General features: G+C 41.4%; 1 protein-coding gene and 1 long non-coding RNA gene across 8 annotated transcripts in view; one reads left to right on the forward strand and one right to left on the reverse strand.

Annotated features, from left to right (window-relative positions):
- The window catches only part of LOC106729812, a 214,682-nt gene extending 197,651 nt beyond the window's left edge, over nucleotides 1-17,031 (reverse strand). For 4 of the 7 annotated variants that reach the window (XR_004314675.1, XR_004314674.1, XR_004314676.1 and 1 more), the window contains exons 1-5: nucleotides 16,837-17,029; nucleotides 9,684-9,795; nucleotides 7,016-7,100; nucleotides 6,544-6,774; nucleotides 5,791-5,890 (exon numbers count right to left, since the gene is read on the reverse strand). This is a non-coding gene — a long non-coding RNA (uncharacterized LOC106729812). Of the gene's footprint in view, nucleotides 1-5,790; nucleotides 5,891-6,543; nucleotides 6,775-7,015; nucleotides 7,101-9,683; nucleotides 9,796-16,836 lie in introns of all 7 variants that reach the window. The other 3 variants (XR_004314680.1, XR_004314678.1, XR_004314679.1) reach the window with 3 other exon arrangements.
- A 127-nt stretch (nucleotides 17,032-17,158) lies between these two features.
- Nucleotides 17,159-20,416, forward strand: RGS2 (regulator of G protein signaling 2). Its single transcript, XM_032466779.1, has 5 exons — nucleotides 17,159-17,316; nucleotides 18,323-18,424; nucleotides 18,525-18,586; nucleotides 19,140-19,306; nucleotides 19,585-20,416. Exons 1-5 carry the CDS (start codon nucleotides 17,207-17,209, stop codon nucleotides 19,777-19,779), a joined length of 636 nt encoding a protein of 211 aa, XP_032322670.1. The 5' UTR covers nucleotides 17,159-17,206; the 3' UTR covers nucleotides 19,780-20,416.
- Nucleotides 20,417-23,055: the final 2,639 nt, after the last annotated feature.

The raw sequence follows: 23,055 nt of genomic DNA on the forward strand, positions 1-23,055 counted from the left end.
ATAGAATTTGTTCATACTTGTATTGCAGAATTTAACATACTGTGTAATGAATTCATGTGAAAAGACACACTGGAGCTTTAGTAAGTTTCTATTTTGCTATTTCCATATGTTGAAATCCCAAGATTCCTAAAATGAGATTATTCAATAAATGACATGGGGATAACTGGTTGGTCATGTGGCAGAGAAAGCTGTAACACTACCTTGTTCCTTATTTATAAATAAATTCCAAGTGAGCTAAAGATTTTTTATTTTTAAATAAGACCATAAATGTACCAGGCAAAATATGGACAAACATTTTTATCATCCTGGAGTGGAAAAGGCCTTTCTGAGAATGACATAAAGGCCCAAGGTTGTCAGGAGGAAGATAATGACTACTTATAGAGTAAAACAGCCATATAGAAAAGAAAATAGAAAAAGATTTAAACAAAGAAAAACACGTAAAAAACAAACAAATATTAATAACATATGATAAATAAAAAACTAACTTTCTCAATATAGAGAGAGTTCTTATAATTTTCGTATTACAAGGTGCACAGGTGAGCAAAGGGACTTCCACTTTAAGAAGGCAGAGCACAGGTTACACGGTGCACAGCTGTCTAACTTGGACTGGGACGCTCCAACAAAGAGTGATATGATTATATCTGGTTTTCTTTAAAAGCCATTCGCTTCTGGCTTACCTGTTCTACTACAAAGTTACTGGGAAGAATGAAAAACACTAAAGAATTTTGAAAAGTCAGAATTCTTAACTCACTGATCCTAAAAACACAACCAACTTACAAAACATATATAAGCAACATATTGTGACTTTTCACAATTTAAAAAAAGCCTATTAATTTATATAATCATATTTTACAAGTATAAAATAATATAGAGTATATTAAATACATAAAAAGGCAGAAATTAATACATATGCCAAATACTACCTGAGATAAAGATTTTATAATTCAGAGAACAGGGACCCAGACTAATTGAATCACTGCCATTGTTATAAATAATAGAAGCAGGGTGCAAACCTTGTGTTATTTTCCCCAACCCTACAGTACCTCCCACATGAATGTAGAGGAGCAAAACTTGCCACCACAAAATGTCTCTTTGGCATGCGGATTATGATGAACTGAAAACAGTGAAGGCCCAAAAGACGCAGGAAGAAACGTTGACCTTCCCCCTAACGGCCTAAAAAAACTTCAGAGAGAGGACAGAGGACCTACCCCAGGAAGAGAGCTACCGCAAAGATACCTACAGGGCGAGCGAGGCCTGGAGACAGCAAGGGACCTGGCAAAGTCTGTTTGTTAAAATTCCTCTCTGGGTCTCACTGCATCTGCCTTGCCCAGCAAACACTGTTTACCAAACATCTGCTTTTCCATCTCCATCTGCATTGACTTCCTCCTCTTTGAACTCCCAAATCACTATCCCCAATAACCTCTCTTGCCTTTAGCTGAAGATGGTATTTAAATGTGAGGGTTTCAGCCATTTGGGAGGAGTTATTCAGTTTTTCTGGGTCTCTCCCATTGTATACATGTTGTTAAAATTTTGTTTGATTATCTCCTGTAAATCTGTCTCATGTCAATTTAATTCTTAGACCAGCCAGAAGAACCTAGAAGGGTAGAGGGAAATTTCTTCCTGTCCAAAATGACTATGTCTCATTTTTCTTTCTTTGACTTCATAAAAACCTTAATTAATAACTACTGTAACTTTTATAGCATACGCCTAAACTGTTCATACAGCAAATATCGTTTTATCTAAAATATTTTAAAACACGATACAAATTTAAAGATAAATGTTCTCAGTGATTTCAAAATTAAATTTTGTTAAATGAAAGATTTTGATGGTCTTAAGAGTATAAGATAATAATGTGCAAAAGTGACAAAAAATTGAACACTTAGCCAGAAATTCTATTTAGCTGTATGTTGGGGTGATTTAGCTACATAAAGTTAAACAAACCAAATATATGACCAAAACCTAATAAATATTTTTATAAAATAACTGTGTATAAGATGTTCGTATACTTGAGCAATGTTTAGTCCTATTCAGGGGAATGGAATGTTTTCCTGCGTGTGTTTTCCTTGACAAAACAGGAACTTTAATCCCAAGGAAACTCTCTCAGACTGACAGTCTACTCTCCTGCCTGGAGATCAGGTCTCAGAAAGTCACAGATATTTTTCTGCTTTAAAGTCAGACATGGTATTTTGACAGCTTTTTATTTCACCTTAGCACTAGATACAACTGCCTTCAGAGACGTTTTTTTATCTGAGTCTTTTCTTAATTTGTCCTTAAATGACCAGTCAGGAAAATCAGAAAAGTTGAATGTGCCAAGAGTCACAAAAATGCCGCTCTGATAAGCACTGAGATCACGGACATGTCTAAAAAAAGCTTTGTTTATTTCAGGAGCTTACTAAAAGAGGCTCATAAGCTACATTTTTCAGTCTATAAACTTGGTTTAAATATGAAGTGGGTAACATGACACCATCAGTTCAACCTTCAGGACTTTTCCCCTTCAGACAATTGCCTACAACAAAATCAGAGCTGACTTAGTTATCACCAGTAACCAACCTTTTCTGCACAAGCTACACTTTCCTAATTACTTAAATAAAGAATAATAAAGGGCAACCATCAGAAAGGTAAGGACTCACAAAAATTTTGTTCATTGTTCTTTCCCTAGCCCCTTGAACCGAAGCTGTAATTACAAGTATACCACTGATTTTGTGCAAAAGAAACAATTTGCATATGATCAGTTATCAATCACCACAAGACTAAGTCTCTCCTGGCTGGAGCTGTCTTGTTTTATTTTGTTTTTAACTTATATCGTTTAGTAAATGCTTAGGACCACATGTTATCTTTCACAAAAAGTACAAAAACTGTAGTGATCTATAATCATGTAGTATCATGGTTAACAAATTTTCAAAAAGAAAAAAAAAAATGCAACAAAACATATTGCTGAAAAAGATGAGAAAATCAGGTAAGATTTTAAAAGCTGCCCTGGGTACAAAGGGTAATTAGTCTGGATAACTCCACTTTTATTCGTTATTTTAGTAATTGCCAGATTGTGGACACATGATTATTCTATTTAATTTGCCAACTGAATTTCCCCATGTGCATCTACGTTGTTTGTTATCTATAATTCCTTCCTTCATAAAATAGAGATGATAGTGTTCCTTCCTTTTTCTCCCTTTTTATTTTGGGGAGTAGGAAAAGCACTGAGCCGGGATTCAGGAAAATTGTTCTAGTGCTGGACTGTCACTGACTAACAACATCACACTAACCTGTGTATCCTCATCTTCAAAACACAAAGGAATGCTATTTCCCTTCTGTGCTTCACATGGGTCTGTAAACATGAAATGACATAATGCACATGAAAAACAATTTCAAGTTGTAACATCCTATGTAAAAGTAGGATGCTAACTATCAGGACTTCAAAATGAAAGCTAAAGACACTAATTGGGTCTAATAATTTGTCACAGCCTCCATCATTTATAAATCTTAGATGACCCTCAGTGTATATGGACTCCAAGTATCCATGTTTCCCTAACCCCATAAGCATGTGTCAGTCAAAATCATGGGCATTATGTTTCAGAAGCCTAATTCTTATTCCATGAAAGCCTGACAGACCCAAAAAGGATAAAAATCTGGCCTATGTTAGTGCCTACATTCAATTATATAATAGTGCACATACCAAAGGTAAGCAAAGTATATTTCATATCAGCAGAACAGCAAACCCAGTTTCCAAGTAACAAAATTAACCCAGACCTGTTGGTTCCCTGTTCTCTGTTAACTCGCCACACTCCCAGACCCTCGTTGACCAATAATTTTCCTATTGACAGCAATTTCTTGACATTCTGCATCTTTTGCAAATTTTGCTCTTAGGCTTTGCCCTCCATCTACATTGTATCTTAGTGACTGTTAATTACCACTATTAAGTGGGGAGAGGGTATTGAGTGTAAAATGCATTGCTTTTCAGTTCATTAGTGGAAGTTTTTCTGTTTTGATGGCTTTTGCATTCCTGTGCACTTATCGTGGAGATGACAATCATGAATAATCAAAGAAGGAAGGCACCCTATTCCTACCTCAAAAGACTGTTCTGACAATAAAAATGAAATTCTGCTTGGTACACAGTAAGCCTCAATAAATGCTGCTTACTGGTATTTTTAAAGACAGAGAGTAGTAAGCAGAAGCCATAAGGCAGAAACAAGGAGAGACAAAAGAAGTAACCAATGCTGGAACAGGAAGAAATCCAGAAGGAAGCACAGAGAGGGGGCTGAGTCACAAGCATGACAGACAAGTGGAGTCACCCTTGGCTCCCAGAGCTGCCTGGGTTTCTGAGCACTGTGGCCTGTCTCAGAGTCCCCTGACTCTCCGTTCAGACTGCGTGCACGTGGTGACAATACACCGCTATCACCTGGGGTTACCGCTGAGGTCTCAACCGTGAAATAACCAGACACACCAGTGAAATCTCTTTGTTACATGTTAGTCAACCAGCCTTGCTTCTAGGAGATGCTGACAAAACAAACATTGCTTTCACTGAATGAAAGAGCCCTTTTCTTTTGTCGATTTACCAGAATCTCTAAATTGTTCCCCTCTTTTGGTTTCAACAGGTCCCAGAAGATACTTCCTCCAAGCTTCATGCAAAACAGAACAAAACAAAACAAAACAAAAAAACCCAGTTTCTTGCTAATATGTTGTGTATACAGCACTCCACAATTTACAAAGCATTTTATTTCACATTCACAAAAAGAAAATATAAAAATAACAGTTCTATTTTGGGAATAGAATCTAGAAATCTTCCTCTTTAATGAGATCACTAGATGACTCACCAATTCTTTTATTTCACATTTTCTCACTCACTAAATGAAAATCAAACTCCAGTTTTACCTTCTTAGGCATATCTGCACAGCATCTGAACTGAAGCTGTGGGTGTTTAAAAACTCTTGAAACACACATATACGAACAGTCTCTTGGTGTATAACATAAATCATTAATGCCATTCACGGGCTTTCTATTAATTAACTAATTCATTATTTCACTCAACAATTACATTGAGCATATAATTACCATGTGCCAAGCCACGTATTCAAGGCCTGATTTCACCAGCTCAACTTTCTAGGTTAACCTTTTACAGATCACAACTACACAGGCAGGGTATCCAGGAGGAGACAGACCTAATGATGACAACCCAAACTGAACTTCCCATAGAAACTTCAATTCTACAGACTTGGAATTCAAATCCTGGCTCTGCCAGACCTCCTTGCTACTTATTTGGGGGCAGTTTCTTGATGTCTCCAAGCATCTATAAAATGGAGATAACAGTAGCTATCTGATGGAGGTGTAAGGATAAGAGATGATGATAATATATGTAAAGTGCCTGGTCAGGGTTTGGAGCACATAATCGGTGTTTAATATACAAAATCGACTGCCATTTTTATTAAAGGGGGTAAGGCCAGACTTTTCCTATGGAAGATTCTTGAAAACTCTATTATCATGTAGTATTAGCAGTCCCATTTTACAAATGGAAAAAAAATTACGCTCAGAGAAGTTAAATCACTCATTCACATAATGAGCGTGATCAGCTTGTACTGTGTGCCAGCCCAGGGCTGGTCTCTGCAGATGCAGGGATGGAGAGGACAGATTCTGACCTCAAGTGCCCACTGTCTACCAGCGGATAAAATGCCCCCGCAGAGGGAAGCACAGGCTGCGGCAGCACCCGGGTGAGCTCATGCAGAACTGGGGCAAGCGGGCGTCAGGGAGCCATGAAGTCACTACTCACCAACAGCAGTGCTCCGGTTAGTACAGACTCACCTTCAGACTCCCTCTTAACACAGCACTCCACATGACCACTAGGTGACAAAGACAGACAGGGTTAATTTATTTTCATTCTTTCTTCTGTTATATGTGGAATCTAAAAAATAAAACAAATGAATGAATATAACAAAACAGAAAGAGACTCACAGATACAGAGAACAAGGCAGTAGTTACCAGTGGGCAGAGGGACAGGTCAAGTGGATTGAGAGGCACAAATTACTAGGTATAAAGTAAGTTACAAGGATGTAATGTACAACACAGGGAATATAGCCAATATTTTATAATAAATTTATATGGAGTATAACATATAAAAATACTATGTTGTAGACCTAAAACTAACATAATAATGTAAATCAACTATATTTCAATTTAAAAAAGAAAAAAAGAAACTAAGACATTATTTTCCGTGTATGACTTTGGCCACCTCCCATAGATTTTCATATATGATTATATTATTTTTAATAATTTCTAAAAAGCCTTTGACTTTTACTTTTATTCCCTCCTTGGCCTACAAGTACTTTATTTAGTAAACTGTCTGTGTAAAGCAAAACCTGGGGAAACTTGTTATGTGAGTCACTGGTACAGCTTCTAAAATAATGCAATTTCATCCTCACCCGTGACCCTATAGCACATCCTCACCTGTGACCCTGCAGCATCCTCACCCGTGACCCTGCAGCACAGCCCTGTTTAAACCTCTACTGCTCTAGAAGGAAACTTTTTTAGGTTACACTGAGGAAACCAACCACTTACTTCTCAAGAGGCTCGAATTCACCTGCTATTCAAGTCTGACTGGTTTTGCTTCAGTCTGGTTCGTTCTGTTTCACATGTTCCCCAAGTTCCACATTTCTCGTATGTCAGTGGTACCTTCTCCTCCTCTTTAGCGCTCCTATGAGGTTTTCCTGTTTCCTTTTTGCTCTCTTTTATTTTTTTCCGTTTTTAGTTCTTTCAGCAGATTGTGAGGAAGAAGGCTCAAGACAAGACCTTAAAGCAGAAGCCCAGAATTTTTTTTAACTCTTTCAAATGCTACCCAATCAACTGTACTCTTAATCATGCTTTCCTTTTTCCTCTTCTTGAACCAAAGAAAATTACCTAAACTGATCATTGGATATATTATATATTGTATATTATAATGTTTTAATAAATTTGAACATTATAATCCAAATAATAGTGTTTATATAGGAAATTCAGAGCTTAAAAGCAGTGAAAGTATAAAGGAACTTACGTCTTCTATCATTATGAAAGCTTCAAAACCATCAGGAAACATCGTCCTTCAAAATCTACAATGTGTTAGGCCTCAGTCTACTCGCCTGACAAAAACAAAAAGAAGCAACCTATTAGGTAACAGTCCAAAAAGGAACTTCCTAAAAAGCCTCAGAAACAAGCTACTTTTATATTAGATTTAATTTATTATTAAGTAAATACATATACACACATACACATGACTTCGTTCAAATATATATTGTAACAGACAGTGAAATGAGAACAAATGACAATACCATGTGACTTTTTAATCCTATGGGGTTTTTTTTTAAAACATCCTTATTAGAGGAAATGTGAGCTTATTCCCTGGTTCATAATGTTTTAAGTGTATAGCTTGCATATCACTACCTTGTCAATCTTCCTCCTAATATGGATCTCTGTTAAGTGGTTTTATAAACAAAGTTTATTCTACCTATTTACAATAGGTAAAAGTCAGATTTTTTAAACACAAACAAATAGATTATTTTACACATTGCAAATGGAAAAAGTATCAAGAGAAACAATAGAAAACTTACTTACAAACATTGCAAAATTCAGTGTTAATATGGAACCTTTACAAGGTTACAATAGAAATTTAATTATAGATATGAGGACATATGAACCTCTGACACAAGTCACACTGACAACAGATGGCAGAGGCCCTGGAAAAGTAGCCACCCCTTCATTCACTCCATTCCCTCAGCAAATGCTGACTGAGTATGCTCTATGTTCCAGGATACAATCATTTTTAAGAAGAAAAAGAAGACGACAGAGGAGGAGGAGATGGGGGAGAAGAAATTGTCTAGTGAGGAACAGTGACAAGAAACCAGGTAATCATATTGGGAGGATGTGTTAGTGGAGTGAGGAACAGTGTGTTGGCGACGTGCCGGAGAGAAAAGTCATTTAAACAATACCTGGAAAAAGATGAACGATATAGAAGATGGATAAAAAGTGGGAAGAAGGGGAAAAGGCCCAGACAGAGGGAACAGCACGAGCAAATGGCTAAAGGAAGGAGGAAGCACAGCACATGGAACAAACTGAAAAACATCCAGCAGGACAAGAGCACAGAGAGCAAGGCAGCCGAACGGAAGATGAGGCCAGAAGGGCTTGCAGCGGCCAGAAATCATCTTGCAGGTCAGTTCAAGGAATGTGGAACTTATCTTAACGGTAATGGAAAGCCATTAGGGGTTTTAATCAGAAAAGCAATAATGATCAGATAAGTATTTTATTGAAATCACGCTGGCTGAAAACAGATAATTCATGAGAGAGGATCAGTTAGAAGGTGTGATGTCTTGCTTGGATCCATGACAGGGATGAAGAGAAAATTAAGAAAGTGGAAATGGGAATGCAGAGAAGTTTATGGTCTCAGGATACACTTAAGAAGTAAAATTAATAAGCAGGACAGATTCGTCATAGGAAACTGAGTGGATGATGGTACCATTTACTGAGATGGAGAACAAAGGCCAAGAAACAGGTTTCGGTGCAAAAATGGGAAACGCTGTTTTCAACAAGTTCATTCGAACCGCCCATGAGTCATCTAAGTGAACCAAGCAGATGGACAACTGTGTGGGAAGAGAGAGACCAGCGGTGACATTCATTGGCAGACAGACCACAGCTGACTTCACAGGAGTGAATGCAGAGTGTGGACGTGCGGAAGGAAAAAAGAAGCCATGTAAGGAATGTCAGCCTCCAAGGGACAAATGAGCACACGCTGCAGAGGACGCTGTGAGAAGAATCCCTTTCCAGACAGAAAGTAAATGTGATACCCCTAGAAAGAGCCCCCGGCCCAGACCCGGGAGACCCACGGGGAAAGCTCTCCAGACCACCTTGACTCACACCTCTGCTGAGCTTTCCAACACCTCCCCGCCGCCATCACCTGCCTCTTCTCCACCCTCCCCCAACACACAAGGACTCACTTTCGCCTTTTCACGAAGTTTGTAAGCACTCTTTAAAATCAAAAAGCAGTCTGTTAAGAAGGTCTGTTTATGTTTATGGCAAAAAGATACCTTAACTATGTAATATTTAAAAGAAAGGGAGATGTTCCATCCTGCTGGTATCTTCACAAAGCAGAGGCAGCTTCCTCCAAGAAGCCCCTCAGGTTTGCTACAGGCATCCACCAGCCCAAGGGATCGGGATGTCCCCCAGGGGGAAGGATGGCCAGGGCCTCCCAGAGGTGGAAAAGAGAAGATAAAGAGCAACATGTCAAGCTGACTGAAATTCTGCAGCTCTTAGCTGCAGCCAGACATTTCCGAACAGGAATTAGAGGCTTATCACCTTTTGGAAAGACAACACAAGGAATAACTCAGAGCATCACTCCCTGCACTTTGACACTGATGTTGATTTATTCTTTCAAGAAAACTCTACAATAGGTACCCCACCACCACCAAAAAAAATGTAGCATTCTCGGGAAAAAGTGGTTTCAATCCTGCCCAAGATGAATTTTTCACACCAGCTTGAGCTCCACCAGATTCAGGATCTGAGTTTTGTTCACCTATTTCCTGCTCTGCGGAGAGGGAAACAGAGGCCTGCAAATAGGAAGGGCTCCCCTGGGGTGCAGCAGTCCCTCGGCATTTGGTCCCTGACTCAGCGTCCTGACACCCACACTGTCGTTATCCCCTCTGGACAGCGTGCTGTGCAGAGGGTCTCCTCACCTGGTCAGCAGAGCGCAGCGCTTTGGGAATGCTCGTTCCGCCACTTCGGGGTTGTTGTCCCCTGCAGCAGGAGCTCACCTCTGTCATCCACATGTCCCAGCCGCACAGTGGCCTGTGAACCGAGCCAGAGAAAGAGGAGAAATGGGTGACTACGACTCCTACTCCTATTCCAGACAACCTATAGTCTCCCTCAGGATCATGACTTCAAGAAGACAAAAGGCCACCAAATGTGATGTTGACATCTCTTGGGGTGAACTTTTCGAAATGCACATCAGCTGACTTCTCTCCAGTGGTTGTCCTGTGCTGTGCCATCGCCTGATTACAAGACAAAGATGAGAGACACAAGGGCCAGAGCCAACATCAGCTGACCCTCCGCTGAGCTCCAGCCACATGAGAAACCCATCCAAGACCCTGCAGAGCCACCCACACTCAGCTGGCCCAGACTGACCAATCTCCAGCCAATCCCAGCCAGGTCAGCAGAGGTGCCCGGCCCAGCCAAAGCCAGTGAACTTCCAACCAACCTGCAGCCTGACTGACAAGAAGACTGAGCTGTTTTGCTCGACAAAGTTTCGGTCCCCCATGGCCTAGGGGCCTCTGTGAGGACCTCTGCATCCAACGTCTAACACCTCCCAAAACGACGGTTCTGAAAGGAAGCAACTGAGGGGCCTCTGTATCAATCAACGTTTCACTACATGTAAGTAGAGCCTGAAAAAAATCACGATTTCCTTGCTCATAGTCGGACTGTAGATTCTTGAGATGTGAAAACTTTTTAAAATGCCACTTCTTTCTTTCTTGTTTTTCAAAGGTGAAATTGGACAAGTAAGCTGAAGCCTTGGAAGGGTCCTCCATTATCTCTCCCCAGCCTCCTCCCACATACATTCAAGGCCACGCAGACACAGAGGGATTCTGAGAGTAGAAAAAATAAGACCTCAAAGAGCCACAGGATGAAAAGTCAGTCAAGAGAAAAAGGAACATTAACCAAGAATTTAGTGCATCTGTCCTCTCTCCTGCACCTGCGTTAAGGTCTGCCCTCGTTACCAGACACGGGATTGATTCCAGGCAGATGCTCACCAGTGTTCTCTACAGCCGGTGAAGACATCCGAGGGCTGGCAACCTAGACTGGCTCAGAACAGCCAAGGGGATCTCACAGGGCCTGCTCATGGCCACGATGCTCTGTGTTGCCCTGGTTCTGCAGACACAGTGTCAGCCAGTGGCAGCCCCGCCAGACACCATTAAACCAGACCCAGATCCCCACAGACCAGAGATGGTGTTATGTGTAGTCATAGATTTTTCATAATTAAAAGCCTACCTTATAGAAATAAAGACAGAGAACTAGTCACTAAAGTTTCTGCCCTCCAAAATTTTGGCAAGTTCAACCCAACTTAAAAAGAATTTGAAGGCTCTGGACCAACTTTCATGGAAGCCAGACTCAAGAACAAACGATCAGCAATAGAAAAACTGGAGGGCGTTAACAAAGAGCTGGAAAACTCCAACTCTCTGCCTGGGCTTAAAACACAGATTTTTACTCAAGGACTTAGCAAAGAGAAATCTAAACATTCAGAACAAGTTGATAATACACGAAGTATTCAGTCTTTAAAAATGCATCAAAACACATCCAATTTTAAGTAACTACAAGCAAAACAGCCTTTAAAGTACACCAGTGAACTACATCAGAAAAGTGAAGAACAACTTCAGACAGCACTAAAAAGATGCTTCAGGTGAAAATCTCCATCTTCGGGGAAGTATAAAACTACTTTCACAGGAAACTAAATAATGGTTAGAAAGAGTGAGCAAACTTACTCTTCTGAAAAAAAAATTTTTTTAACTCTACTGCATATAGAGTAAGTTCTAAATGATTAAGAAAGTCAGATCATTGCTAAAGATGAGACTGACCATGATGAAGACAACATGGACGGTGGAGCCTTGAAACTGGGTGTAAGACACAGATCAGAAAATGGAGACTTCTAGTCAGACGAATTCAAGAGTTAAGAAACTGCTTCATGCTGCTGGCTTCAATATGGCTGATCCAGGCTTGGCTAGGCCAGGTGACTATGCCCACCTTAGCTGCGTTTATTTTAAGCCTATTTAAAACCTCTTGAATATATGAAACCAAATATAAACTGAAGTAACTGAAGAAGATAAAATAATTAAAGCACTGTAAGTCTCCAAATAAGAAAGGTTGACTACAATCAGGAGGGGGGTGTGGGTGGCGGGATGCAGTTAGAAAGGAAGAGGCAGAAGCAGCAGCTTTACATCCTCCTGCGCTGCGCTGAGAAAGAGAAATGAATTTGCCCAGTGAAGACAGTGGAGAATTCTTCCAAAATAGATGAAAAGATTAGCAAGTGAAGAGCTGGACATTTCCAAAACATTTTTGAGGAAGAACCTAAAACATTTCCAAAAGTAACCTTACATCTGTGATATTCCCAATGGGGCATCTGGAAGAGGCTAAGTGGACCAACAGGGAACCCAATGGATGAACAAACTCCCAGGAAAGCAGCAGGATCAGGCAGTGAAGGCGCGGGATCCAAGGTCCAGTGCCTGGCATGGAGCAGACGCACCCTCCCACGGTCAGGACCACAGACCAAGGAGCCCCCCAATAGACCACCCCCAAACTTAACGCAGCTCGTCCTCCACTGAAGCAAGACAGAGCTTGTCCTCGAACTGTTAGACACTCAGGGCCTTCTTCTCAGCTAACTCTCCCACCTGAATGGGAGACCTGCCACCCTTGGAGCAGCAGCAAATAGCGGGTGCTAGGAAAGCAGCAACTAAACTGGCAGAGAGTCGCGTGGAAGAAACCAGTCCTGCTGCAAAGTGCTGCGAGTGCCAGACCTGCACACCGTGCACTGTCATCGCCCAGACATGCGGGGCATTCCCGGCAATGTCTTCATTTCCTTGCAGAGGAAGCCTGCTTTAATTACTTCTCCCCAAAAGATATGAAGTCTAGGCACAAAAAGGCGAAGCAATCTGCCTAGGGTCATAACTAAAACAATGCCAGCAACTGGGAACTAAAGGCAAGTATCCCAATTATGGACAAACCCTCCAATGATCCTGCTCTCCTAAGGATAACTTATGAAAAGAAAGGCAAAATTATTTTGTCTTCTGAAGCTGAGAATGTCAGCTCAGCATTTACCTGAGTGTCTATTTCACGGCAGCTGTATCAGGGCCCACTGGTATCTCCTGGAAAGCACTGTTCTTCCAATTAATTCGGTTACAACTTGGGGGTTTCTTTTATTTTTTTTTTTTAAATGTGTTTGGGAGCAAAAATCCACAAAGTTTTAGGTTCTTGTGAAGTAGTCCATGGATCAAAGATCTTTGAAAACCAATTTATAATATGGGTTAATACTCTCTACCTAGGGAAAGTAAGTAAGTTGGAAATACCAGTGCAAACAGAATCCTTATTTACTAGATGAAAAGGCGGCTTTCTTCACACTTGAAGAAAAAAAATTTTTTTGAAAGTTGGGTTCTCTGCAACTGATAACATGCAGACCTTTGAAATCGTGTATATTATGAAGCCCATATCCTAAGATTTCAAAAAAAAAAAAAGGTCAATAAGACACTTGTCTTTTTAATAATTTGACAAAATTCTGTGCACAAAAATTAAAAAACCAGGAGAACAAAAGTCAGGAAAGAAATTCCTAGTTTTACCTCTGCAGCTTACAATATGCCATCTATGCAACTCATTTCTTAAGGAAGTGTTTCTAATTGCTGCCCCTCCCCTGCGATCCCAGGAAGTCCACTGTCCCAGGAGACAGCAACAGGCACATGGGGGGAACGATGCCCCAAACCCAGACTTCACACTAACTGTTCTTCAACTACAGAAACCTACTAGAGATACTGCACTGCACATTAGTTCAGGGAGAAAATATAATTTGTGATGCTTCTGTTGTCGGTTTCCAAAGAGAATCCATATGCTTTATTTAGTAAGGGGGGACTTGTTAAATTCAAGTAGGTCCTGCCTGCATTTGAAGTACGACATACATCTTACTATGGGTGAACTTAAGGCAGAACCATGGAAGTGCTCTTACTGGAATTACCAACACAAGGACTAGTAAAATTATTAACTCCTCTATAACACATGTCAAGTACTTGGCTGAAACTCTGATTCATTCCTGAATAAAATACTAACTTTCTCTCTTACCAGCTTCTGGGTATGCAAATTGCATTCTAAGAAAGACGGTAATTAAGATTTTAAAGTCTCAGATTATATTAGGGGTGAAGAGTGGCGTACAATATCCTGTGGGGTCATGTGTTCCTTCTGTTAAAGTAATATTCCACCAATTAAAGTTAAATGAGAATGAGACCAAAGGGGAAAAAAAAAAAAAGACAAGAAAGAAAGACAGACAGGCAAAACAAGACAGGTGTCACACTTCCTCAAATACGGTCAACCACAAGGATGCTGAAAGCTTTCATTTTTCCCAGTTCCTCATCACCCTTTGCCACATGGCACTTAATTCCCTAAATCTGTTTTTCCTTTTGTTTAACTTCCCCCGATTGAAGCTTTCACGAGGTAAGCAGTAGGTTTACAGCTTTTGCAAATTTAGATATCTTACTGACCAAAAAAAGTAAAGCATAGAGTAACACACACAATGATCCTTTTGTGGTTTTTTTTTTAAGCACGTATCTTGTTTCCTAAATTTCTAAAGCACAAGTATGAAAGTTGTTGTGTATAAATATTTCTAGCTAATCATAATTGTTTTTTATTAATCACAGCACATAGCGGGAGAGGGAGAGAGAAGTTGGGCAGCAGCGACTTGAGCTTTTCATAGTCTCCCCACGGTATTCCTCGAAACTGATTTTTTGTTTGTTTGTTTGCCTTCTTTTGTAACTTAAATTTTTTTTAAGTGCAAAAAGTTCAAGAACCAGCCTGCAAACTTGCACCACTAACATGCTCTCCAGTAGGGGGCGAGACAGACCCAGCAGGGAAAATGTTATGCGTCCTTTCCCACATCACTCTCAAGCCGTGGTTTTCCTGTGCAGTAGTTACAACCTATTGCATTGCTTCTTCCTCCACCACAGAATGGAAAATACGTGTCATCTTAATATTGAGCAATCCCATTTACCTAAAAGCCAGCTGCAACTAAAAAACAAAAGGAAGTCATCAACACTAGCTTTCTCTTTAAATATATGGTCTGCCTGTCTTAACATCAGCTGTCAATCTGAAATGGTTTGTGAAAAAGGCAAATAATTATGTTACACACTTACAAAATAATGTCTAGAATAGTCTATATACTTAAACCAGATACTGACATGGATACACATACACTTTCGTGAATGTATTGAGATGATTAAACTTCTCTGGCTCGTTGATCTCTGAAAAGTTTAAATATGAAAGTTTGCTTATTTTCTTATTTATTATCCAGAGAACATTTATCAAGTATCTATTACGAGCCTGATACTCTACAAATCTATGTGACGCTATCCTGACATTTTAATAGTACTTAACACATGTATAATCCACCTAAGTGAATCCTTTAATGATTTTTCTAGCTTGAATAACTATGCTTCCAGGTATTTCTTTTTTCACACACATGCAAATTAAGAAAAACAACAAACTTCCCTACAGTACTTTAGAATTTACAAGGGCCTTTCACAAAAGATTCACATAATATTCAATGAGGTTGGCAAGAAAGACACATTACTCTTTAATACAGATGAGAAACTGGTGCTCAAGAAGGTGGGATGGAAGTGTCCCAGTAGTAACTTAGCATTTACTGGTTAAGGTGCGAGTCTAACTAGAGATCCTGACAGTTCGCTCTCCTCACTGCCTCTTTGTCAGAACTCCTGTCTTTTCCACTATGAGTGAATTCTACCATCCAAGCTTCTAAGTGAAAAATATATTGGGGTTTATATTAGCAAGAAAAAGCAAGTGTCTGCATATTATACATATTTAACAAATGAGCACTGAATCAACAGAAAGTGAAAATAGATGTAGGAAATACCGCGCAAAGTTCTTTGCAAGATGAAGAAGAGCAAATGCTTGACAAAAATTACATTCTTACATTTCACAAAATGCTTCCAAGTCCTTACTACTGAAATCTAAATGATTTTCCTTTCCATAATTGAGTATATGTCTGTTCTTCTTACTAACAGTTGCAGGTTTTCCTCTCCAAATCAAACTTAGAGCTCCAACTACCTGCAGCTCATCATCAGAATATGGTAAACTAGTTTCAATTTTCTTTTAACAGTTCTAACGCAAAGCCGAGAGAATATTCGCAGCCTAATACCTTGCTGTTAATCTTACTGTCACTCAGATGCTTCACAGGGAATCCCCCTGAAAAGTCCACTCCACGGTTCTAATAATGCTACCTGACAGCAAATCGTTTTGGAGTTGAGGTTATCTTCTTGTCCTTATCAACCAAACCATTAAAATTGTGCTGTAACAAGATGATTTTTGAAGAATTAACAAATTAAGCTCGTTCCAACAAACTGTTAACTTCCCCCCTTCCCTCCCCCCACCACCTTTTTTTTTTTTTTTTTTTTTGCCAATTATGTGTTCTGGTAAATTCTAAGCCAACTAAGAATGAATCATGAGGAAATCCTGCATCCCTGCACTCTTACACTAAGTGATGCTGGTGCATGCCAGCTGCGAGATCTTGGTGTTTCCCTCTATCTCATCACAAGAAGATCTGTGATTTCTCTTCCTCTTCTGGAAGGAGAGGCAGCCAAGGACTCCTGAGGACTATGTCTGCACCCCCAGGAACAGACCCAGCCACGTGTCTGCTGGCGAACAAATCTGCACAACCAGTTAGAGCACTTTCTCCTGCCCCTTCCCTGACTAACGTTCATTCCCCGAAGTGCTCCAAGATGCTCAGGTAAGCTGCGGAGTAGCAGCCCCTGGACTTCACCGTTCCTCCCGTTCACCGTTTCCTTCCCCCAAATTAAACAGTCTCACAGAGGAACAGGTGAGACCAAAGCGCTGCCTTAGGATACAGACCAAAAAGGAGCTATGAGGAGAGGGCATGCGCTCCAAAATGGGGACACACATCCTCATTTAAGATAAGGTGACTGAACTCAGGTTCCTAGGAAACAACCTCTCCCTGCGAGCCCAGGAATCGTCACACCTTTGAAACCAGGAGCACGTGAGCGTGGGGGAAGGGAGGGGCGGGGGAGGGGACGGGGAAGGGCGAGCGCCCCTGCCGGGCCTGCCGCCAACCTGGCTCCCTGCCTCCACTCGCGACCCCGCCTGGCCACCACAACTCGGCCAAGACCGCCGGCGACCGCTCCAGGGAAAATTTGTGTCTGCTCCCACACCGGCCCCAGCCAGTCTCCGCGCTCGGCCGGAGTGCGCACGACTCCGGGACTGCTCACGTCAGCGGCGCACCCCGTTCCGGACCCTTCGGCGGCGCCCGTGACTGTACGGAGCGGCGCTGACCCCGCCCCCGTGCCCGGCCATAGCCGGCCAATCGGCGCCCGCTGGAGGCGGGACCGGCGTCGTGGGGCCCCGCCCCCGCGCCTCCGCCTCTTATAAATGCAGCGGCGCGCGGCCGGCCGGGAGGCATTGCAACCCCAACGGGAAGACGATAATGCAAAGTGCAATGTTCCTGGCTGTCCAGCACGACTGCGGATCCATGGACAAGAGCGCAGGCACCAGCCCCAAGGGCGAGGAAAAGCGGGAAAAAATGAAGCGGACCCTGTGAGTACTGCTCTCTTTTCTCCCTCGCCGCCTCTGCCGACCTCCGTGTCCCGGGTGGCTGCAGACGCGGTACATTCGCGCTCGGCTTCGACATTGGAACTGTGTAGCCGGCGCCTCTGCAGGAAAAAACAATGCGAAAAAGGTTAATTTGTTAAGTAGGGTTAAGCTGTGTGGTAGGTAATTCTGTTACTGAGAGGACTCTTAGGTAGAGTTTCGAACTGCAGACAATTCTTGATGCAGAGGCGATGGTAAATGCACTAAAGAATCGCGGGTTGTCTTTTTGTCTCCTTGCGTTTAAAATGACACCAGAGAATCCTGCGCCCGAAGCGTGTCCCCAGCATTAGTCCATTGCCTTGTAAATTCTGATTAGCTTACACACCTGCTGGGATGGAGATAGTGCTGCTGATTCTAAATATATGCTTCTTAAATCTATTTTTTTAATTAAACAGCAGATCTCACCCACTCAGGACTGTGGAACAAATTATTCTGCATCATCTGCTTAAAACGAGTGTTGTAGTTGGGGGAGGGGGGAATTCTCTCTCTCACTAATGCACACCCATTATACACAGCTTCTAGGGTGGTCCAGAGCCTCCTGCTCTAAGGGTAAAGGGGAAATGAGCACCGGCTGGCTCAGGGCAGTTCCACCTCGGTTTCTTCAAGTGTGCATGTCTCAGAATTGTAATTAACGTTGCAGAAAAACTGCTGCCTTTTGTGGGCCAGAAATAGCATCTGCCCAGTCATGCAAACTAAATTCATTAAAATACCCTGTCATTTTAATTTTATGTAGTCCTACCCTTAGTTAGAAAACTAGTAATTATGTTCAGATGAATGGGTGAAACTAATTGTGTTCAGTACCTAGGTGCTGGGTTTAAACGTTAAAGGAGTAAGTTGTTTTGTCTTACTTGGTTTTGTACCTACTGGGGGTGACTTTATTTGGTAAAAATGCCTTCAGCTGCAATGGCAATGTCAAGTGTTGCCACATAGTGAATCTTTTTTTTTTTAAAAGATTAAAAGATTGGAAGACCCGTTTGAGCTACTTCTTGCAAAATTCCTCCTCTCCTGGGAAGCCCAAAACTGGCAAGAAAAGCAAACAGCAAACCTTTATCAAGTAAGTTAAAAATCCTGTACTTGCCAATATGCACAACTAGTTGCCGAGCTGAAGAGGGAAGCTGAGATGCGTGAGCTAATGTGCAGAACCTCTCTTGCAGGCCTTCTCCTGAGGAAGCACAGCTGTGGTCAGAAGCATTTGATGAGCTGCTAGCCAGTAAATGTAAGTTAACCTCTTGAATTTGATCCATTTCCAGTATCACAGGAGTCTAGAAAGCTTGCGTCTGCATAGCAAGAGCAGCTTGCCCCAGGGGAATTGGACTTAAGATCCCTATGACATGAGGCTTATTTTTCTTTAAATTCCCAGTGATTGACCACGGAAATGCATGGCTTATTCACTCCAGGGGGGAATACTAGCCTAAAAAATTGCAGTGGTAATTGCTCTTTGTTAAGATTGAGTCAGCTTTTCCTCTGCATACAGTGTTTTCAAGAGGCTTAGTTCCTGGAGATCTTAGGGCTCCCCTATAAGGATTTCCATCTATAGCAAAGCTAAGTATATTTTTGTAGCAGTGTGCCAACTTAAGGATTTTGCCGACTGGCATCTTAGTCTTTAAAGAACTAAGTTCTGAGGATTACAGGTTTGAGGGAAATCTAGAAAATTGCTACCTAGAAATCAGAAAATACAGTAGAGGAGGAGCTCTAGGAAAAACGTGTGGGATTATTTGGTCACTCAGTTCACATTCTGCATGCTTGTTTTTCTCCCCTCTCCCCCCTAGATGGTCTTGCTGCATTCAGAGCTTTTTTAAAATCTGAGTTCTGTGAAGAAAATATTGAATTCTGGCTGGCGTGTGAAGATTTCAAAAAAACCAAGTCACCCCAAAAGCTGTCCTCGAAAGCACGGAAAATATATACTGACTTCATAGAAAAAGAAGCTCCGAAAGAGGTAAGAAGGGAAAAAAAAGTTCCTCATTTCAGCATATTTGGAACATTCTTAGCACCAAAGTGAAACCAAAGAATTAAAGAGACCTCAAACTAAAAAGAGGCGGGGGTAAATGTTTTTTGCCTAATTCTAGCTTTCAATGAGGTGAATTACACTTCATGAGTGACGTGGCTGCTGAAGCTAATCACATACTTCCTGTTCTGTTGTTTGCAGATATTCAGTAGGTTTTCAGTCTCTATCTCTGAATATGGAATAAACCACTTTTTCTTGTTTTATTTCAGATAAACATAGACTTTCAAACCAAAACTCTGATCGCCCAAAACATACAAGAGGCTACAAGTGGCTGCTTTACAACTGCCCAGAAAAGGGTATACAGCTTGATGGAGAACAACTCTTACCCTCGTTTCTTGGAGTCGGAATTCTACCAGGACTTGTGTAAACAGCCTCAGCCCACCACAGAGCCCCATGCTACATGAGATGAGAAAGGAAGCCCACGGGCAAAGGACATTTCATTTTTTTTTTTCCTAAGGGGAAAGGACGTGACCTGCCGTAAAGACTGACCTTGAATTCAGCCTGGGTGTTCAGCACACATCACTCAGAACTATTGACAGTGAAGCAGGAAGCCGGTAGCTTCCACAAGTGTGATGGAACACAGGGAGAGCAGGCGAAACGTGGCGTGTCTCACACTGGAAATGCAGGAACGTGAGACTGAAAGTTAACAATGTGACGCTATTGGTCCAAAAGCATTTAAAATCAATAGGTCTGGGATCATGTGGCCTTAGCTAGCTGGCTGTACATCTTTCCGTGAATCAGTCCGTGTTACCACATAGTGGTGTAGTTTGGGGGTTTTTTAGTACTAAGTAACGTGTTTACTATGTGCAAAGGTATTGAAGTTCTTATGCCTACAGATCATCAGTACTGTTATGTCATGTAACTCTAAGACTGAAACAGTCTGTGTTGGAATTGTCAAGTGTTGTGTGTAATAGAATGAGTGCTGTTGTGTAGAAAACAACGTCCATTATGAGTGCCAAAACCTGTCCTGATGGCAGCTAGACTTCGAAGTGGTCTTTGAATACGTCTAATAAATTTATTTTGATAAATAATATTATTGAATACTTTGGCCCAGGTGTGATTGGGGGGGTGGTAATCAAATATGGCAGATAGAAGGTAAAATACCTCCTCTCTGGTAGAGAAGTATCAGTTGATGATCCTACTCAGTGAACATTGACAGTCCTCAGAACTGAGACATTACAGCTGCAGGGAAGACATACCCCATGTCTAGGATGCCTTCACATCTCAAAAGAGGGTGGAGCACATCCTTAGAACCACGCTAGGATCAAGCTTCCTAATATAATCTTGTAAAAACCAAGCTTCCTATTAATGAAAATACAAGAACATGGGCTTAAAGTCCATTCATGAGTATCAATTAAAGACCAGCTAAATATGAAAAGTAAAATAATGTCATGGAGACCAAGCACCAAAGTTATTCACAAATAAAGTCACATAAAGCGAAAGTAGGCCTGCCTTTTTTTTCCCCTCTTGGTTCCAGTTCCCCCACGGATTGGCATGAACTCCCGAGATCCCTCCTGAAACTTCACTTTCATGATGGGTCAATACAAAAGCAGAATTTTCCCGATTGTCCTGCCTTCATTTGGCCAGTAAAGAATCTGGTGATGTTGCTTTAACAATGAAAGCAAGAAGCACACTTCTGCTACTTAGACTGAATCTAGAAATGGAATTTTCTAGTTGACTGAGGCCTTGGATCTGTTACATTTACAGCTGGCTACTCAGTAAAGGAATACCCTTCCCCAAACAGCAGGCTGCTGTTTCAACCTTGATTATGGTTTTCATTTTGAAAAGGAGGCCGAACCTTCATCTTGGACTTGGAAAACATGAGCCCATGTAATGATTTCTCACACCTCTGTGACTTTAGGAGTCCTCATCTTCTCTGGTCCCTTGATTTACTCCTTTCTGCCTATCCCATTGGTTCCTGGGGGGTCGTAAGGAGCTTTAGAAAGTGTAAAGAACTAAGAGGGGGAAAAAAGCATTTATTCTGATTTTCCAAAAGAAAAATTGACCTCCCGTAGTTTATATACTGTTTTCATTGTGCTGGCACTAATTTTCTTTCATCTTCACCTGGCTTTCTGGGACCAATAAGCATGCTCCATGAAAGCCTTTAATTTGTCTTCTGCTGTGTCACCAGCAGCCAAAATAATCTGTAACAGGTGGCCCATAAAGAATGATAGAACAAAAATTCTGAAGGGTCCCTGGAAGAGATGTTTCTCTGGAGAATAAATATGTCAGATCTGCACAAGCCTTAATTTGGAAAGATTCTGGCCAACAGAGAGACCCAGGAATCACACCATAGATCCAGTTTGTCACCAAGTCTTGTTTTACTTTAGATCTCTGTCTAGCCTTCTTTCTGTTACCACCCTGATCAAAGATGCCACCATTTGCCCAGACAACTGCATCAGTCTCCACTCACTCATTTCTCCCTCTTCTGGGGTGTTCCCTGCTTTTTCACTCTAGGGATCCTTTCAGCACAGAGACCTGATCTCATCTCCTATTGTTTATAAATCCTTGAGAGGTTTCCCAAACAATCAGAATAAATGCATAATCCCTAATATGGTCTAACACCTGCTTGGCTTGACCCCTTCTTCAGACCCAACTTTGTCTCCACCACGCGGCCCTGGCCCCCAGCTCTCTCTGAGAGCCACACCGGCCTCCTTCTGTTCCCCAGCAGGTGCCGTGCCCACCGGTCCTGTCAGGCCTTTGTACATCACAATTCCTCTGCACAGAATGCAGTCTGAGCTCTTACTCATCCTTCATAGATCAGTGCAATTGTTACTTCCTCAGGGAAGCCTTCCCTGACCTCCTTACCTGGGTCAGATCACCAGCTTCTCTAACTTAGCACGTTTAATAAAATTCTCGTGAATTTATACAAAATATGATAATTCTACCTCTTCTCCTCCTGGATTGTGGGTGTCACAAATTGAAGGCTCCAGCTCTTTTTCTGCTCAGTGCTGAATCCCAACACCCAGCTTCTTGGCCTGGCACACAATGCCAGCTGCACAAATCACTGCCAAATAAATGAATAAAGATGAAAAACTCAGATTTTGGTTGACCAAGTATCTACCAATGCACAAGGAAATAAGCACAAGGTTTTAAAATCCCCATTGGCTCAGATGTCTGGAAATATCTGCAGAGGTTTTTTTCTGGGCAAAAAATAAATACCTCTTACCAAGCACATTCTCTCCAACTTTTGCCCTTTAATAGAAGGAGAAGCCAGATTACAGTGAGTGAAAGCAAGAGTTTTGATTTTTTTCAGGGCTGCTAAAAGTACAGGCTTTATTCAGGTGGTATTTTCCAATGTTCTTTAGGGTGGAACAAGCTGAAATAGATTTAAGATTAGGAACCACATACCTCCACAAATAAATATTACTTAGTGTTCCAGTTCCTCCGAGTGCTTACACTTAGGATCCATGGTCCACTCTGATAATATTTCATTTTTCACATAGTTCAAAGCTGAGGAGCATTTCAAAGTGTAACTTCATACAGTCCCACTGGAGGGGAAAAAAAACAGAATTATGTATTATCTGTCACATGAGCACAGAGAGGCAATATATGGATTTCAATGAGGTAGCTTAAAGTGATCACTCAGAATCATACAGGAAATGGGTCTTTGGGATTGGGTCGGTTAACCACAATTATCTGATCATTTCTGGCAGTGATTGTCACCTTAGAGGTTTGTC

This window comes from Camelus ferus, chromosome 23 (genome assembly GCF_009834535.1).
Source record: "Camelus ferus isolate YT-003-E chromosome 23, BCGSAC_Cfer_1.0, whole genome shotgun sequence".
NCBI classification, from domain to species: domain Eukaryota; kingdom Metazoa; phylum Chordata; class Mammalia; order Artiodactyla; family Camelidae; genus Camelus; species Camelus ferus.